General features: G+C 37.2%; 1 protein-coding gene across 1 annotated transcript in view; it reads left to right on the forward strand.

Annotated features, from left to right (window-relative positions):
* The window catches only part of LOC107731346 (coagulation factor VIII-like), a 26762-nt gene extending 8100 nt beyond the window's left edge, over nt 1–18662 (forward strand). Inside the window, exons 10-23 of the mRNA XM_016542400.1 lie at nt 3165–3382; nt 4052–4202; nt 4353–4562; nt 6103–7198; nt 8202–8367; nt 9267–9509; nt 10114–10342; nt 10835–11017; nt 11551–11636; nt 12236–12397; nt 13720–13864; nt 15698–15846; nt 16538–16720; nt 17290–18662. Of these exons, the coding sequence (XP_016397886.1) occupies nt 3165–3382; nt 4052–4202; nt 4353–4562; nt 6103–7198; nt 8202–8367; nt 9267–9509; nt 10114–10342; nt 10835–11017; nt 11551–11636; nt 12236–12397; nt 13720–13864; nt 15698–15846; nt 16538–16720; nt 17290–17451 (3383 nt within the window). The 3' untranslated portion in view covers nt 17452–18662. The remainder of the gene's footprint in view (nt 1–3164; nt 3383–4051; nt 4203–4352; nt 4563–6102; nt 7199–8201; nt 8368–9266; nt 9510–10113; nt 10343–10834; nt 11018–11550; nt 11637–12235; nt 12398–13719; nt 13865–15697; nt 15847–16537; nt 16721–17289) is intronic.
* Nucleotides 18663–20707: the final 2045 nt, after the last annotated feature.

A 20707-nucleotide genomic window follows, 5' to 3' on the forward strand; every position in this document is an offset into this window, starting at 1 on the left:
CAATGGGGCATTGGAGGCCCAAAGAAGAGTACGCTAGCGAGATGGAGTCTACTATTCATTTAGAGAGTCTTTGCTTCGTATCCGGAAGCCCTTTGGTGCGGTTACCGAAGCTGACAAAGAGTTGTTCCGACCGCCTATAGGGGGCGGAACGCTCAATATTGATTCTCAGAGCTCTGACGGGGCAGATAGCTCTCTGTCCTCTTCAGTTGGAGGAAGTGCGGAGAGGTCCCCTATTGGCTTTACTGATGCCAGTGCTAGAAGCAGAGCAGTCTTCAGCGATAGCGACCGAATGTTGGCAGACTGTAGCGGCTCGATAGCGGGGCCCTTCAGGGTCCTCAGCACAGTGGACAGATCCCATGAAGGGACGGTAGGGGGACGAGGTGGATTCAGCCTCCTGGCACCCCTTAGGAAGCAGATGACCACGCTGTTTCTGCCTACTGATTGGCCCTCAATTGGGGCATGAGAGGCCGCTATAGCCGCCACATAGACTTTGAGCGTGGATGGGGAACGTCCCTTATCCAACAGCTCTTGCAGAAATGACAATACTATGGCCAGAGCCCGTTCCGGCGTGACTACAGCTTTCATTTGGGCTGAGTCGAAAATTGTTCCCAGGAACGAAATTCGCTGGCTGGGAAGCAACGAGCTCTTGGAAAAATTGACCCTGAGTCCCAGGCACTCCAGGTGGCTGAGGAGGAGGGTCCTGTGTGATATTAATTCTGCCTCTGACTGGGCCAGAACGAGCCAGTCGTCAAGGTAATTGAGAATGCAGATTCCCATCTGTCTCAGAGGGGAGAGAGCCACGTCCATGCACTTCGTAAAAGTGCGGGGGGCCAGGGACAGCCCGAAAGGAAAGACCGTGTATTGATAAGCCACTCCCTCGAAGGCGAATCTCAAGAATCTCCTGTGACGGAGGGCTATCTGGATGTGAAAATATGCATCCTTCAGGTCCAGAGAAAAGAACCAGTCTCCTGAGCGAATTTTTTGCGCGAGGATCTGTTTCAGTGTAATCATCCTGAACGACCTATTCATGAGGGTGTGATTCAGGTGTCTGAGATCGAGGATGGGCCGGAGGCCACTATCTGTTTTGGGGATGAGGAAGTAACGGCTGTAGAAGCCTGACTCTCTCTGGGCTGGAGGAACTATTTCCACAGCTCCTTTTGCCAGCAAATTCATCACCTCTGAGCGCAGGATGTGAGCATCCTTGCTTTGCACTGAGATGGGGACCATGCCGCTGAAGTGCGGGGGTCTTCGAGCAAATTGGAGTGAATATCCCTTGTTTTATTATCCCCATAACCCATCTCGACACTCCGGGGATGGCCTGCCAGGCCTCAGCCCGCGTGGTGAGGGGTTGAATTAACTCGGGTGACTGGCCGCACGGGGGCAGAACACTTATGAGTAATGGAAGAGGAAGTTTGCTCTTTTTTTGAAAATGTTTGTGTTTTATTTTTTCCGCTATCACAGCAGTTGAATGCTTGGGCGCATGAACGGACCCGTTTGGTTTGCACAAAACACATTTCCCTCTGTACCACGAGTTGAATGGGGTGTCAAGAGGTCTAAGAGAGGCTGCTTGAGGGGCGATCTGGCCGTAGCGAGATCTGACCCCGTCCTCTTCCTGTCTCGCAGATCAGGATGACACCTGAGTCGCCGGGTCCAATGCAATCTTGGGTCAGGGTCCCTGGCGCTTAGGAAGACGGTAGCGTTTGGCCGAGCGAGAGTGGCAGGTGCTGGTTTTGCGGGCTGCTGAGTCGGCGCAGACTTAGGGCGAGCAGAGGCAGCAGCGGAGCTGGAGCGCTTAGGCAGGAAATGTTGCATAGCCTGGGACGATTTCTGTGCCTCCGTGAAGCGCTCAGCGAATCCTTCGACCGCCGGGCCGAAAAGACCTTTGGGAGAGACTGGAGCATCGAGGAAGGGGATCTTATCCGTGTCCTTAATCTTTGTCAGCGTCAGCCAAAAATGGCGCTCAAGCACCACAAGGCTGGCCATCGATCTCCCGATCACCTGGGCGGTGGTCTTGGTGGCGCTTAGAGCCAGGTCGGTTGTACTCCTCAGATCCCTGAGGGTCGCGGGGTCCAGGCCAGACTCATCGTTCAGCGCCGTCGATGGAAGTGAGGGCGGATGAAGAAGCAGTATGGAGGCGGATGTGGGCTCGCTCGCAGTCGGTTGCTCGACCCGCTGCCCCGCTGTTTTTTCCTCACAGGTCCCTGGGAGGAAGAAAACGGGAGCGTGGCATTTGCAACAACGCCAATTTCCTCTTTTAGAAGCTCTTTTAATATTGCCGGATGGCGGCAGGGGAAACGGACCGGAACTGCTGAGTCGCTGGAGCGGCGGAGAAGCAGGTCAGCCATGCTGTGAGGTCCCGATTCCAGCTGCGAAGGCGTGTCAACGGCGAGCGGCTTCGGATCAGCTTGAAGACGTAGAGTCGTCGCTGAAGGAGAAAAAATCTGAGAATCCTGTGGCGAACGCCCGCTTATATAGCCAGATGCCCCGCCCATTCTGGCGGGCTTTGGCGGGCTTCAACGCCATGAATGAAAACGCTTCAGTTCAGGAGAAAAAAGGCTTTTTTCCCATATGCGTCTAGCAAGACGCAGTACGAGTGTAGTATCGAAAGGGAATGTTTTTATACACACACAGCAGCACAGCTATGTAAAAAATCTTTAAAAGCATTTGCTAAATGCATAAATGTAAAACCATTTGCCTGAGACAACAGACAGTTATGCAGTTTAGTGTCATACAAAAAATAGGCAACACTTTACAATAAGGTCCCATTAGTTAACATTAGTTAGTGCATTACCTAACAATGAGAAACACAATGGGGTGTAGTACTTATTAGTAATTTTGTAATATTTGTTAGTATTTAGTAATTTTGTTTTTGTTTTTTATTAGTCATTTTTATTCGTTTTTTCTGTCTATATAGTTCTTATTAATTTTTATTTCAGTTTTAGTTATTTTAGTACTTCATGGTACACAAAACAAAAACAGTTAGCTTAAATAGAAGTTTACGTTAATTTATTTCATTTAACATTTATTTTATTTTAGTAATAATTTTTTTTATGATTTTAGTTTTAGTTAATGCTAATAACACTGGTATCAAGTTATTCAAGTCAGCTGGATGCAGACTAACTTTTAATGAATTTAACTGATTTTACTTTCTTTGTGGGTTGAAGACAAACCGGTGGACCTTCGTTCTTTGGACGTTCCCCCAGGTGAGATAATGATGTACCTCTGGAAACTGACAGCTGAAGATGGACCCACAGAAGCTGACCCACGATGCCTCACGCGCTTATACCAGAGTATGGTGGATCCCATCCGGGACGTGGCATCTGGGCTGGTGGGACCCCTTATCATCTGCAAATCCCAATCTCTGGACAAAAGAGGCAGAGTGGTGAGAAAGGACTCTGATGTAGATCTGTTTGTCTCTACCCAGACTGACTGGAAAAATGTGCCTGTAGCGACATTTCTGCAAAAATTGCACCTTTCACGGCACTTAGAAAGTGTAATGTCTAGTAAATGGTGCTAAAATCGAATGTTAAATGCAAAAGTGAGATAAAAACACATTTGCTGAATAAATCATGTAATTTTAGCTTGCTTCTTTAAGTCTTTGAGCTTATTTGCCGTGACTCGTGTTTTACGGGACTTCGCATCACAAGTGCATTGCTGTACTGGGTGCACTACCAAGCAAGTTTACCATTGCAGACAAGCCATACATATTGAGCTGGCTATGTGATGTAAACATGAAAATTTATTAGTTTACAAATGAATCAATATGGTAAAAGTGTTTGAGGTCATAACATAGTATTGTGCAAGGAAATAAGTCTTTATTACTAAATAATCTGCCCCTTAATCATAATTTGTATGAAAAAGAATAAAACTTGTTTTACTGCCCACAGTATACATTTCAGTTGGAAACTGCAATGAATTGCATGCATGTAGGTATAGTTTTATGCAAAAATGTAGGCAGAGGCACTCCTTTGCATTGAGCCTACAGTATGTTGGTTTATCTGATGGATAGATGGATGAATGGATGGAAATTATTAATAATATGTTTTCACAGGTAACTTCAGATAAAGAGAAGAAGCTCTTGTTCACTGTGTTTGATGAAAACAGAAGCTGGTACTTTGAGGAGAACATGAAAAAAAACAGTGAAGATCCAACTAAGATTGACCGCAATGATCCAGATTTCTACAATTCTAATGTCATGCACAGTGGGTGTTGATTTTTAGTCTCTGGATGTAAATTATTGAATAACCTGGGATTGCTTTGGGTATTTGTATTACTTAAAAACTGGATTGATCATTTTCCATGAGTTAAATTGCAGATCACTTTTTTATTTAGAGTTTCTGTCTGTGTTTCAGCTGTTAACGGGTTCATGTTCAACCACCTACAATTCAGGATGTGTGTTGGCGATGTCATACTCTGGCATGTGGCAAGCATTGGCATACAAAACAACTTCCTGTCAGTCTACTTTACAGGAAACACGTTTGAGAGGGATAAAACATATGGCACTGTCCTCACACTCTTCCCAATGACTGGAGACACAGTCACCAGTGAAGTGGAGATGCTAGGTAAGAGTATCAAGATATTGGCTGGAGCGGATGCTTTGAAAACTAAGAAGGTTTGATGAAGGGTTATTATCATTAAATAAAACTAAAATTAAAACTGTTAAAAACAAAATAAGCATGACCTGAAATAAAATAAAATATAATAAAAATTATTTGAGTTATTTGCTAAAGATGTTGTTATTTCCTATAGTTCTTGTTTAGTTTGAGTTGAATTACTAAAATAACAAAAACAAAAACTAAATAATAATTAATAAAAATTACATAGACATACACTGCCGGTCAAAAGTTAAAGGGGTCATATGACGTTGCTAAAAAGAACATTATTTGGTGTATTTGGTGTAATGAAATGTGTTTATGCGGTTTAAGGTTCAAAAAACACATTATTTTTTTTATACTGTGCATTATTGTTTCTCCTCTATGCCCCGCCTTTCTGAAACGCGTCGATTTTTAAAATGAGGCATTTGTTGCATCCAGTGGGGACATAATTACATATTATAATTACTTATACTGTCTGTTGCATCACGCCGCATAAACATAAAACCATGTCTGCATTTGTGATCGGAGAAATGACAAACAACAAGCGTTACTCTACACTGCTCAAAACTCGTGTTTGAATCATCAGTGGCAAATCCTTTAAATATGAAAAATGTACTTACAGTCTGTGATTCAGAACAGGTCAGGAAACAGTCCTCCATAAAATGCGCTGCACACATCTGAATGAATATTTGGGTTGAACTGTTTTGGAACAGTGTTGTAAATACAACTTAACCACTGATTTCTAGTCGTGTCCTCTTTTGGAAGGCCAAACAAAGTAGTTTCGCTTTCACAACGAAACACACAGCGTCTACTTTAGGGATCTTATCTATTCACAAACAGCTTGTAACACTCCAAAGAGAAAGGAAAACTTGAAATTGCATCATATGACCCCTTTAATATAATACTTTTGTAAAATCTCTATAATATTTCACAATATTAATGTCTTTACTGTATTCATGATCAAATAGTTGCAGTGTTAGTGAGAATAGACTTCAAAAACATTTAAAAATGTGGAATTATATTCCAAACCTTTGACCAGTAGTGTATTTTAAAAAAACATCTAAATTAATAAAATGTAAAGTAAAATTAAAATTAAAAAAGGAAAATATAAAAACTAATTATAGAAAAAAATATTCCTTTTGTAATTTCCTTTTGTATAGCAGCTTATAGCTGAATAGAACTTGTTTATTAATTGATTCACTTTGACAGTTATTGAACTGAACTAAATCCACAGTGAACTAAATTGAACTGAAATTGACACTATAACCTTCTGTAGAGCTGCTTTACAGTTGAAATTAAATTTTTCGTAAATTGATGAATTCTGCCATATTAAGTTATTTTTCCTGTTTATTAATGTAAAGCTGCACTGAAACAGTATATATTGAAAAAAAATGCTGTTTAGGGCGGATCAAGTTATCAATGAAAGATTATGAAGATTATCATTCATAATTAAACCAGGAACCTGTTTTGATACCATGTTCATAAGTTTGATATTTGAACTTTGTAGGTGAATGGGAGGTCAGCGCATTTGACCCGTCTCTGAAACAGCGAGGCATGAGTGTTCGCTACACGGTTGTTAACTGTGAAAGAGTCCTACCTGTGGTGGACAATCAAGACTACGATGACGAATTAAATGAATTCATTGAACAGAATTTCCCGATTCCACGAGGCACAATGGAAAAGGACCGCACTATCGCTGTTCACGTGTGCCGAAACAGAACTGTGACAGACTCTGCGATTGGGCGAGAAAACATGAGCTCAGACACTGAGAGACAAAACAGAACTCGTGTGTGTGAGATAAGATATATTCCCATAAAGCGAGAAAACGATCTGGATGTGCTATCACAGGGCGGTATTCCACAGGATATTTTGGATCAACTGGACGGGGAGATGAGCGGAAATTCATTGGAACGTCAAAAAAGGTCCCACCATGAATCTGAGCCTTACAGAAGAAGGCCAAATGTGATTGATCCTACAGTCATATCAAATACAGCAGAAAACAAGGCATTAACAGGAGAACATCAAAATATGAACATTGCAAACATACAGTTGAATGAAGATGATGACAATAAAACTCATCCAACAAATGACCTATTTCGAAAATTACTTTTTAAAGATAAAAACCTGTTGAACCACCAACTTCTAAACGACTCTACGGAAGAGAAATCAGAGAAAGTGAGGAATCGAAGGGAGTTGTGGAGCGTCAGCAAAGACAAAATAAACAAAGTGGATGCGAAAGTTCAGAACAACAATGAAGTTCTGAAAGACTCTGGAAGTTCTGGTCTAAAGCAGGATAATATGGAGGAAAATTTGAATCTTCATAGCTATGACTACAAAGATCCAAAGAAGTTCCAACCAGATTTGGAATCAGTTTTGGAGCCAGTGTCAAATTCATCAGATAACCAGACCTATGGCAGGAAATCACTGGTAAGTGACTATGATGATTATGGCGATGAAGGAAGTGTTCTCGGTTTGGAGCATCATGTTGAAGATAATGTCGGCATTAGGTCCACGGAATCAAGGTTCAGAAGTTACTATATCGCAGCAGAGGAAATCATGTGGGATTATGGGATCAATAAACCAGCTCAACTCATCAAACCAAGGTAAAAAAAACATTCTGATCAGCCACAAACATATTTTTGGTAATTTTAGTGGACAATTCTAAATAATTTCTAATGTTTCAAGTCTTAAAGGGGTCATATGATGCGATTTCAAGTTTTATGTGAAGACGCTGTGTGTTTCGTTGTGAAAGTGAAAATACTTTATTTGGCCTTCCAAAAGAGGACACAACTAGAAATCAGTGGTTAAGTTGACCAAATACACAAAATAAAGTTTTTTTTTAGCAACATAATATGACCCCTTTAAATAATAATAATAATGATACCTTTCATTTATAAGTGCCTTTCAATTCACTCAAAGACACCTTACAGCAAAAACACTGAAATACAAATAACATAAACACAACACAAATAGTAAACACAAACATATAAATTAAACAATCAAATCACTAAAAGCTGTTCTAAACAAATATGTTTTAATCTGAGTTTTAAACTGGGAAATAGAATTCAGTTGGCGAATATGCAATTGTAAGGAATTGCATAATTTTAACGCTAGCACCAAAAGAATATAAGATATTGTATAAAATCAAATTCTTGGTGGTGTCGGACTGAATCAGATCCATTTAGGTTAGTTGTTTAGTTGTATACAGTTAGTTAGTTATAGCCTGAAGAGCAAAAATGCCTTAAAATCCTTATTTTTCATAGAAATGTCATAACCACATTTTTGTTCATTTTAGCAGACAATTCTCAAATATTTCTAATCACACAAATATAATATGAAATTATATATATTAATGTTACAAATTGTATAAAATCTCATTTTTGGTGATGTCTGATTGAATCAAATCTATTTAGATGTTTGTAAATAGTTAGTTTTAGTCTCGAGAGCAGAAAAACAATCCTAAATCCTTATTTGTCAAAAAAAATTTCACAATGCAATGCTGTTTTAGATCAAGATATTAATATTATTGCTTTTCAAATTAAGCCTAAAACCAGCCTTAAAGGCTTGGTCAATTGTACTTGCACTAAATATTTCATGTGCTCACAGGGACATGCGGAGGGGAATGAGAAAATATTTCCCAGCCTATAAAAAAGTGGTTTTCAGAGCCTATCAGGACAGAGATTTCAAGCATCCAATCAAACGAGGAGAACTGGACGAGCACCTCGGCATTATGGGTCCTGTGTTGAAGGCAGAAATCAATGATGTTCTTACTGTAAGTTTCTTCATTAATAGGAACTATTAAAAGGAGCCTTTTCATTTAATTGAATATTGCATTCTTAAGGTGCAGTCACATTTACTGTTATTTGGATGAATTTTCATTGGCGAAATCCAGTCGTTTCAATAGAAAATATATAGTTCAGTCATGAAACTCTAGATGGCGCAGGCGACGGGTTGTTAACTTAACCGATGATATTCAGAGAGTTAAACGACTTGGCACAAGCTGATTGGTTCATGCTGCATATGCAGCCAATGAGCTTACTGCCTTGCATTTATATGGCTGGCTAGCATTCACTTGAGATTCCTGCAGCGCGTTTCCACCTTCCCCAGCTCCACCTGTATAGATCTGCTACAGGTTATTTTTATATGCTATTTGTGCAGCAGCAGCATGTCTTAAATACTCACGGCACGCAGCGTAGCAGATCTATTCCTCCAAGACCAAATACATTAACATTGTCATATCCATCACCATGCTAAAATCTTCCGAGAGTTGTCATGATTGAATTCAAGTTAAGACAAAAGATTTTTCCACGAAGATCACAACGAGTTCAAGCTGGTTATGCTAATTTGTTGCACTGACCAAAAGAAAGCTGTTTAAAAGTGACTTCTGTGTGAGCTGTGCTTCATACGTTGCTACATCATTGACAACAGAAAACTGTCCTTGAAATTTTGAGGAAATTTCTCTAATGTAGCCTCCGAACCTCCTACTTACTTCCTAATCTAACATTCTAATAAATGTGACATTGCATACTACGAATATTATTGGCTCTGTGACGAATTGCTTACGCTGCTCTATTGTAAGTCGCTTTGTATAAAAGCATCTGCTGAATGTATAAATGTGACCACCCCTTTGTCATTGCACACGCTAATTTCTTGCATTTCTTTTCCCAAAAGGTGGTTTTCAAGAACCTGGCATCCAGACCGTACTCTTTCCACTTGCATGGGGTGTACGATAAGACGCAGGGGAGTTTTAGCCCTGGAACGGGCCCAGAAGGCACCAAGGCCGAACAAGTACCAGGTGATCCAGTTCCTCCAGGGGAGGAGAGGGTTTACAACTGGAGAATCTCCAGACGACAAGGTCCCTCAGCGTCAGAGTTTGACTGCAAGGCTGGAGCATACTACTCCGACGTTAACATGGTAATTCAATGTGCAACACATGAATCAAAATCAGGTTGAAGCACAAAAATTGTACGTTTTCATGTTGTCTTTAATCCTATAAAGCCTCCTGTATCATATTTGATATACAAATTTCTAAGGCCTCTAAATGATCAAAACCTGTTGCACACAATCTACTACATGCACTTTGTCATCTGATTGATAGTTTATACTTTTTTAGCAAGTAAAAGGCCTTTAGTATAATTGTAAAAACATCAGGTCACCTTCAGGTCATGGTTCATGTGTGTTTGCTGTGAAATCAGATTTTTATAAAGTAAACGTAAGTGTAAATGTATTTTTCAACATTTTTTCATGATGAGCACTTACTGGATTTAGGTTTACTTGATTATCAATGCATAATTTTTTAGAAAAATCAATTTGAGAGTATGAACTCCATATTCTCACTACATATGAACCATAAAAGCCTGATCAAATGACGCTCAACAAAAAAATTCCCAGAGTATGGATGAACTGATAAAATGTACAGTATGGCTTAAATGCAATGCAAGTCGCTTTGGATAAAAGCGTCTGCCAAACATATAAATGTAAACTTAAATAACTTCTGTATTCCTCCTGCATTCAACAGGAGAAGGACATAAACTCTGGTCTAATCGGTCCAATGCTGATATGTCGTCCTGGTATCCTTCGTCCACGCGACTTGCTTCAGCCCGACGTGATGGATTTCTTCCTTCTCTTCACCACCTTTGATGAAAGAAAGAGCTGGTACCTCGACTACAACACCAGGAAGTTTTGCACCCCTCCCTGCCAGGCCAAAGTAGATGACCCCTGGTTTGAGATGAGCAACAAGTTTGCGGGTACATTTTAATAATTTATGATTAACATTGCATTCATCTCTTACGAGACAACCAGTCGGATCTGTTTATGTTCTTTGTCTCAAAAAAGATTTGTTTCTATGACAACGCTAATAACACCAAACAGACACATGAGTGTTTGTGCTTGTTATTGTGTTACTTATGTAAACACTTTTCTATTACTTTTCCTTTGTACAAGAAACAGGACGTATAATGTAGCATGCTGAACTAATTTAGCTAATTGCCAATGTTCCAAACACCCAGTTTTTCTAAATACAAACAAACGATTTGGAAATTCATTGACTCAGGGCAACACATCTATATTTAGATTTATGCATTTGGTTGCTGATTTTATCCAAAACAACTTACAATGCATTCAAGGTATAAATTTTTTTTTAGTTTGCGCATTACCTGGGAACTGAACCTATGACCTTGGCATATTAGGAAATGTAATAATAGCCATAATTATTGTGTTGTATTTCTTGATTCTTGTAGCTATTAATGGCTATGTGTCAGAGACGCTTCCTGGCCTGATAGTTGAACAGTACCGGACGGCTCGCTGGCACCTCCTCAACGTTGGGAGTCAAGGCGAGTTTCACGCCATACACTTTCACGGACTGCCGTTCGGAGTCGGAAAAAATCAGGAACACCGTATGGGAGTTTTCAATCTCTATCCCGGTAAACTATAAACAAATACACAAACCTTTCACTTTCATATATATATATATTCTAAAATATTTTTGAAAGAAGCCTCTTATGCTCTCCCTTTTTAATAAAACATACAGTAAAAACTGTAATGTAAAATATTATTAAAATAATATTAAAACTAAAAAAGTTTTCTATTTTAATAAAATGTAATTAATTTCTGTGATGCAAAGCTGAATTTTTTAGCATCATTATTCCAGTCTTCAGTGTTACATGATCCTTCAGAAATCATTTTTTAAATTTATTTTACTTTAATTTTATTAAAAATATTACTCATTTTGTTGTGTTTTGTCATTTTGTGTTTGATTTTATTTCAAATAATGAAAAAACTATAGGTTTCGTTTTAGTTAACTATAATAATGCAATGATAAAACTGGCTGATGATAAAACCGGTGCAGATCCCATAGAAAATCCATAGGGCTCTTTTGACTTTGGCCACAAAATCTAATGTTTTTAATCAAATATTTCCACATTTATTGAACTGTTGAAATCCCATTTCTCTGCAGGTGACTGGAAGCCAAGTTTAGCCAGACTTGAGTTATCTGGCTCTATTAATGCCTGGATGGGCAGCGGCACAGACTCCTGGCTCCAGGTAAAAGAAATATTTTGTTTGCAGACGTAACATGCTGTCCTTTGGCTGATTTGTAAGGAACTGTGTTAAATGCTTTCCCGGTCATGGGCCATGATGGCTCATATTTAAAGTTAAAAATAACACATTATGATTCATTTGTGGCTCATATCTCACAAAGTGTCACAGACAATAGTGACTCTTTGCACCACAGTCAGCAAGTCATGACACATTATACTTTCACTGTCAGCAAGACAAAGTGGGAAATACTTTTAAATACTATAAATAGGTTTGCGCAGAAGATTTTATTTAACCTTTGCTTCAATAGTGGAATAGTAGAAAATGTGTAGGATATAAAACAATTCACTATTTTTAGCAGGGTTCATATGATGGTGGGTTTCCTGGAAAGGCCTGGAAAAGTTCTGGGCATTTATAAAATCTTAATCTTAACACTGAAAACTAATTACTTTTTTTTTTTTTTTGCGGATGTTATTTTTAGCAATGCACAACTTGCTATTCCATTGTTTTAAATTGTTTTAGTAAATAAGCACAAATTCATTGTTAAAAAACAGAATGAGATAACTTTCCATATCTATTCTCTGTTACTCTGTGTGTTGTGTTAGGTGGATCTGCTGAGGCCCATGCTTCTTCATGGCATTCGGACTCAGGGTGCAAAGACCTCGATGGGTTTGAGCGAGTATTTCACTATCCTGTACACCGTCAGTTACAGCATCGACCAGGAGAACTGGACTACCTACCGAGGAAACAGTACCAAGTCATCTTACGTCAGTACCAACATCTGAATTTCTCTAAACTTAACTGATTTAAAGAGGCCATACTGTGTGCTTTTTGTAGCATTTTACTTTTTTGCTCCCCGAAGTTCTCTTATAATGTTAGTAAATATTTATTTCACTGTTATTTAGTGTTAGCATAATGACCATTTCCACCCTCACCCTTTTTTTTACCTCTGTATCTTTTAACAATACAATTTAACAGCAATTTTTTTTTTAAATATCAAAAATCACAATTTTAAGGCCCTATGAAATATGTTTTTCCCCCTCAATACCATTTCCACCCTCACCCTTTTTTTTACCTCTGTATCTTTTAACAATACAATTTAACAGCAATTTTTTTTTTTAAATATCAAAAATCACAATTTTAAGGCCCTATGAAATATGTTTTTCCCCCTCAAATTCAGTATTTTTTTTTTTACCAATTTCTGGATTTCATTTTAATGGTTTCATTAAATATTAATAATCAAAAGCATCTCTAATTGATTTTATAAAAAAATTTTTTTATTATTTTCTTTCTTTCTTTTTTACAGAAATACTGTGTTGTGTATTTACATGCTAAATAAATTCTAGTAGATATTTGTTTCTGGTAAATAATGTTTTAATAATAATTTTATTATTAGAAGTAGTACTACTATCGTTGCATTAAGTAATGCATTTCTTTCACAGTTTCTTCAAGTTAAACCAAACTTTTATTTTGACTGGTTGCTGTTAAGATCTTTACATTTCTGTTTGTATATGATATACAAAGAGGCAGAGGCTTTTTGGCCTTTTTTTGTTTTGAGGGTGAAAAGTGATCTGGAAATTGTTTTTGTGACATTTGTCCTTTAGGACTTATAAATGAAACATAATTTAAGATTGCCTAATGTCTTTGCATTTTAAATAAGTAAAAACATCTCTGGCGTTCATATACATAAATATAGATATACATAAATATGTTAACATATTATATATAACTTATAACTTATTCAATCTTCTAGAAATTTCCATCACGTTTTTTTGTGATAATCATATTCTAAGAGCTATTTAAAGAAAAATTCTAGCCGGCTACAAACGCTTCACCCATTAAATATAATATTTTGCCCATTAAACATCGCAATCTTAAAGGGGTCATATGATGCTATTTTAAAGATCATTATTTTGTGTATTTGGTGTAACAGAATATGTTGCATGATGAAACTCACTTCTACAAATTATTTTTCCAGTGAAACTGATCTGCTTCCATTTCTAAAAAAGTGCTATCCTAATTACAAATGTGACTATTCTTGTATCTTTTATACTTTCGGTATTATTCACATCTGTTTTCTTGTTATCAGACCTTCAATGGAAACATGGACGGTTCCAGAATAAAGGAGAACTTGTTTTCTCCACCCATTGTGGGTCGCTACATCCGAATTCACCCACTGACTTTTCAGAAGCAGCCCACGCTGAGGATTGAGCTGCTGGGATGTGACCTTAATAGTGAGTGAACACACACGGATTGATTACAGCACTTTCTAACGAAAAACTGAAGGAAAAGAAAAAGACGCTAAAGAAAAGGGAAATCCGAACACTACATCAACACTATTCAAATGACAAGACTCTGTATGTTTTTGCAAAGCACATTTCTTCTTTACCTTTGTACGCCATTTTTATCAGTATGTAGCGATTTAAAAATGAAAATCTGAAAGCTCTGGATGTTTTTGTTAGTTCATGAGCATATGTCATCCTGCTGTAGCATCAGAAAGATCAACTTTCTACTTTCATTCAAGTTTCAAAGCTTTCTAACTACAGCATTCCTGGTTTACTCTCTTGATTTTCAACACCTTTTCTCCCTTCAGGCATCAATGGCAATGTCCAAAGCTTCATTATCTGAGAAAAGTTTGAGTCGAAAAGTTTCTTTTAATTGAGAGAGCTGAATAATACATATTTCTGCACATTTAGATACACTTCTCCTAAACAAGTCCCTTGCAGTATAGATGTTTTTCAGGCTAATATGTTCTTCAAACCAGGGTCATAGTTAACTAAAACTAAAACCATAAGAAAAATTTTTTTGTTATTTTAAATAAACAATAAATGAAATATAAAAACCGTTAACTTATTACATATAATTTATATAAATATTTGGTCACACTGTAGTTTAAGGTCCAATTCCCGCTATTAACAAACCATGAACTTCGACTTTGGTCTCAATAAACTCCTAATTTGCTGCTTATTAATAGTTAGTAAGGTGGTTGTTAAGTTTAGGTATTGGGTAGGATTAGGGATGTAGAATACGGTCATGCAAAATATGTGCTTTGTAGTACTAATAAACAGCCAATATGTTAATTATAGTCAAGCAAATAAGCAACTAGTTAATAGTGAGAATTGTTATCAAATATTTTTTCCAACTTATTTTGTCTACTTATTTTATCTATCTTAATATTTGGCAAGGCAGTATTTCCCATTTTGATTTATTTCAACTTGATGTACTAAAATAAGCAAAACTGAACTACATTTGTCCTTTAAGACTTGTATGCATTATTTAGTACTGGCTAACCTCTTTGCACATTACATTTACATTTACATTTAGTCATTTAGCAGACGCTTTTATCCAAAGCGACTTACAAATGAGGACAATAAAAGCAGTCAAAACTAACAAAAGAGCAACAATATATAAGTGCAAATGACAAGTCTCGGTTAGCCTAACGTAGTACACGTAGCAAGGTGTATATATATACACATACATACATATTATACACACACACAAACAAAGAAAAACAAGTAGATAGAATAGAAAAAAATAGAAAGCTAGTGTTTGTTTTTTGTTGTTGTTTTTTTTTTTTTTTTAAATAAAGAACAAAAAAATGAAAAAGATAAATATAAAGTAGAATTATAATAGAATAGAAAGTGTTAGAGTTAGAGGGTCAAATAAAGGTGGAACAGATGTGTTTTTAGTCGTTTAGTTTAGTTGTTTAGTGTGTGTTAGTCGCACATGAAATGAGTAGCAAGCTATCTGGCTTTGATATACAAAAATGTACATATACATAAATATGTTGACATAGTACATCAGACTCTATTTGAGTCAGACTTTATTTGAGAAAAAAAATCTAAATCACTGTTACTGGAGAGTACATGTCTTTTAGTTTAAGCCTGACATTTTTATTGTGATTTATTTTAAGAAAAAAGTTGTAAAAAAATATAAATAAATAAAAAAGGACAAAATGCACAACAAAATTACTAAAGCGTTAATGAAAATTAAAATAAAAATGGAAAAATGGTAGTAAAATCACTGCTTCAAACAGATAAAAGCATGTTTGTTTGTGTGTTTGTCAGGTTGTTCTATGCCGCTGGGAATGGAGCGCAGGTTGATTCCCAGCAGCAGCATCAGTGCCTCCTCATTCTTAAACAAGTGGTTACTGTCCTGGAGTCCCGACCTCGCTAGACTCCACCAGGAGGGGCGAGCAAATGCATGGAGACCCAAGGTATCTATCTATCTATCTATCTATCTATCTATCTATCTGTCTGTCTGTCCCTCCATCTGTCTATCTATCCGTCCCTCCATTTGTCTACCTGTCTGTCTGTCTGTCTGTCTATCTATTCAATCACTGTATGTTGTTCTTAGAGAGAGTAAAAAGTGAATTTTCTTTCTACACTGTGTGTTTTATAAGCCCATTGTGAGAGTGTTTCCTCTATCCTGTCTGTCAGTGTGAAAGTGAGGCGATCCCTCCATTGTCTCACTCTCTCTATCGCTCTTTCTACTTCCTCTTTGAGCTGCACAGAGAGCCAAGCGCTGTCAGTCAGGTGGATTTACGAGTTAATTAGAGTGATTTAGAGCGCAGCTCCTTTCCACATGGAATTCTGTTCTGCACAATATCTTTCAATTTATACCTGCAGAAATCAGTGCTTCTTAAAGGGGGCATAACACACACAGTTTTACCCAATCTCATGTTAATCTTGAGTACCTATAGAGTAGTACTGCATCCTTCATATCTCCAAAAAGGTAAGAAAAATTATCCATTTGTTGGTAGATTTATCCACATTCATTCTGCACATGGGTGTTTGTTTCTCTCAGTGTGAACATTCAATTTTTCATTACTGTAAAAAAATTGTTAAACTGATCATATTATATTTTGTCTCCTTCTGTCTCCCTTCTCTTCTTCTCTGGTTCTGCAGACTAATAACCCTCATGAGTGGTTACAGGTGGACTTTCTCTCTGTGAAGAGAGTGACCGGGGTGGTCACACAGGGGGCCCGATCTGTCCTGAAACCAATGATAGTCACTGAATTTACCGTCTCTATTAGCAATGATGGTCACAAATGGTCCAGTGTGAAGGAGCAGGGAACAGACAGTGAAAAGGTACTGCTATATTTATGTGTATTGAATGATACCAAACAGATTTTGCCTCACGAAAAACAAGTCCAAGTTGTATTTCACTCAAAAATAACAAAACTTAATTTTTCCATAAAGGAAGTAAAGTTTTAATTAAAAGGGTCATATGATGCGATTTCAAGTTTTCCTTTCTCTTTGGAGTGTTACAAGCTGATTGTGCATAGATAAGATCCCTGAACATCATATGACCCCTTTAAGTTTTTTTTTTTTTTTTTGCATTATGGCATTATTTTCTTGATAATTAAGCACATTTCCCCACAAAATTCAAATGTATGTGCATTTTTATGTGCATAAGAAAATAAGAAAATGAATGGAGGTTTGGCTGGAGACCAAATGAATTGCCAATTAAGTACATTAGGCAAAAAAATGTGATAGCCCTAAGATAGGTTTAATTTTATCATAAGAATCAAATATAATCAATATGATTCTTTCTTTCTTTCTTTTGATTTTGGGGTGAAATATGACCTGCACATGTTCTTGATGGGAGTCACCCATTCATGTCTATGGTGTTTTGTTTCTTTTTCATCCTGATGTAGATCTTTGAGGGAAACAGCGAGCATGATGAAGAGGCGCTGAACGTGTTTGATCCTCCCCTGTTCGCTCGCTTTATACGGATTCACCCGAAAGGCTGGGTCAACGATATTGCCCTGCGGCTGGAGTTTTTGGGCTGTGACACTCAACCCTTTGAGAGAAAGTGAGATCGATCCATTGTGGTTGAAAGACACCGTTTTTGACTTTGTCTAAATGTCTAAAAACCACACGGCTCTGTTCCAAACTATACGTTTGCATCATAGTATGTGACTGATCTGCTAGGCCGGTCTGGTGGTTTTAGAGTGGTTTTGTGCACTTGTCAGCTGGGAGACTGCCTATGATGCCAAAAAATGCTGTCTAGGTAGGCAGCTCACTTTGGCTTTGAACAGAGCCCACATAAGCACTACATAGGTTTATCTCTAGAACAGGTTTTTGTCATGTGATATGATGATTTATGTGTTTTGAATCTGGTTGGTTGTATGTTCTTAGTGTTCTGATCAGTACTCTGCTCATTTTACTGTCTGCTTTTGAGTTATTATTATAGAAAATAAATTACCAATATCTATTTTTCTAATAAATGTACCCTTGCATATGAAAACTCACAGAAGATTGTTTGTTTGGTTATTAGATGTTTGTATATTCTGGACTGGAATAACTACGGAATCCGCCATATGCTGTACTTTTGTATTTTGCACTGTGAAACAGGAGGGAGATTATTTTTTTCCCCAAATATTTAATGTTTAATTGTGGAAATAAGACTATGAAAATGCCTTGATTTTCCCAGCGTCTTTGTGCTTTGTGTTTCTTTGACAAATATTATTCTTTCACAGACTGTTTTCTTCCCTTTTGGTGTTTTGCCTGTAAAAGTCAGTGAATCTGTTTTCAACACCTGGCATACAGCATTCTTATTATTATTTATGACTATAATATCTGCTTCTTCATCAAAATGCGCACATTTATGCACACGCACACACAAAGTCTCCATAAAATGTGTGAAATTACTGGTGATGCAGATTATTGAAACGTGGTTTATTGTTCACGGTCACATCACAATTCTGCATGCGGAAAGACAATGAACAGAGAAGCAAACAGACTTGCAGGCGAAGGGTGGGATGAAGAGGCCCACAGGAATACGATAGCATTTCCATGTTCTGGCCGAGATAAAAATGGAGCGTACTATCAGTTCCTGTTTGACAGGAAGTGCTCTGGGGATGTGTTTAGCTTGGAGGGAAAATGAAGGCCTGACTCTGAAAGAAGTCTGTGACCTATTGTGTCACCTGTTATCTCATCAAAGGCAAACACTGCTGCTGAGGAACAAACACACGATTGGAAGCAACTTCACTAACTTTCATTTCTTTCATTAGGTCATTACAAAACATTACTGCATAATGCTTAACAGATCAGTCATGTACATGCTATGTCACCATTGTTTCTGTTCAAATACGAAATCTGAATTTTGTATATTTATTTATTGTTTCTGTATTGTTTATATTACATTACATTATAGTGATGCCTTGTATTTTGTTCTGCATTGTATCCTCCAACTTCGGGAAGTTTTTCAAATTAAAAAAAAAAAGTTCAAACCAACCATTTTGTTGAAGTAAAATGTAAAGCTAGGTTCTCTCTATTTTTAAAGTATCTATTTATTTATTTTAGAATGCTTATCTTTATTTTTAGACTTTTCAATAGGCCTATACATTTAAATATTCTTTTAAAAATGCTAATTTCTTTATATTATATTATATCATATTATATTAATTATATTATATTATATTCTTTTGTTATTGCATAAAATTATTCTAGTTGATAGGATGTGTTTCTCTTTTATAATAATAATAATAATTAATAAATAAAATATAGTATAATATAAATTAGTATCTATTTAATTATTTTTTAGTATATGTTTGTATATATTTTTAGACTTTTCAGTAGACTTATTCATTTAAATATTCCTTTTTAAAATGCACATCTGTGTCTCTTGTGTACTCTTGTGAACGCACATCAACTGACACGGAAGAGAAGAAATTGTTGAATAAAGTCGTTATTTTTGCTTTCTTTGCACACAAAAAGTATTCTCGTAGCTTCATAAAACCACTGAGGTCACATGGACTATTTTAACGATGTCCTTACTATCTTTCTGGGCCTTGAATGTGGTAGTTGCGTTGATGTCTATGCAGGGTCAGAAAGCTCTCAGGTTTCATCAAAAATATCTTAATTTGTGTTTCTGAAGATGAATGAAGGTCTTACAGGTTTGGAATGACATTAATTATTGACAGAATTTTTATCTTTAGGTGAACTATTCCTTTAAGCCCACCTTTTCTGTGGAGATGCCAGCATCTGCTTTACTCTTCATTGATCCCGTAGTAGGGCAGCACATGTTGAGCTCATTCTGACAGTGACTCAGCATGTCATTCTTCATGCCTTACCAGCATCACTGGAACGGAAGAAACATGACTCAATTATTTAACTGTGAGTAAAACTGCCCTCAGTAATGGATTAAATAACGCTGTTACTACTGTTTCCTACCGACATACTCCAACATAGGCATATAAAAATGGGTTTTGGTGCTGTTTCAGTAGTCAACAGTGACTAAATCGGTTGAATCCGGGGGCACAGACGCTTTGAGTAACACATTTAAAAAGGCAGATGGTGATTTGATGTCTTACACACTTCATCTCTTTACAACTGCAATCCTGTCATCTGTTACCTGCTATTTTTTCCTAGCGAGCCTGCTGCGTTTTAAATTATGGGAGGCACTTCCGGTTTAAGGGATGTTCCACTTTAAGAGATTGCAATCATTTCAAATTATAATGCTGCACTACAAATCTTTATATGAAAGTTGAACTAAATGAGCTGTAAATTTTCCTTCATGTTTTATGGAGGAAAGTCTCGCTAATTTAAGTTACAAATACCTGCCCAGCTCTTAAGTTTAAACAAAAATAAGAAGGATGCAGGCCACGCATTACCATATATGTCCACATGATCAGGTTGTATTTGCTTAATATTTACAAGGAATTTGCTAGCCTCATAAAACAGATCTGGAAATAATATCGTAAACCTTACTGGCATGTAAATTGATCTCTTGTGCTTCTGTAATGAATTCAGACTGTCTCTTGGTATTTCCGTTTGTTGGTGTGTGTGTGTGTGTGTGTGTGTGTGTGTGTGTGTGTGTACATGGTATTTATCACATTATGGGGACCAAATGTTCCCACAAGGATAGTAATATCAGTAAATTTTGTCCTTGTGGGGACATTTTTTAGGTCCTCGAGGAAACAAGCTTATAAATCATACAGAATGAAGTTTTTTGAAAGTCTAAAAATGCAGAAAGTTTCCTGTGAGGGGTAGGTTTAAGTGTAGGGCGATAGAAAATCCAGTTTGTACAGTTTAAAACCATTACACAGATGGAATGTCCCCATAAAACAT

The sequence above is a fragment of the Sinocyclocheilus rhinocerous genome, unplaced genomic scaffold (assembly GCF_001515625.1).
Source record: "Sinocyclocheilus rhinocerous isolate Xijiao unplaced genomic scaffold, SAMN03320098_v1.1 scaffold939, whole genome shotgun sequence".
In the NCBI taxonomy this organism is placed as follows: domain Eukaryota; kingdom Metazoa; phylum Chordata; class Actinopteri; order Cypriniformes; family Cyprinidae; genus Sinocyclocheilus; species Sinocyclocheilus rhinocerous.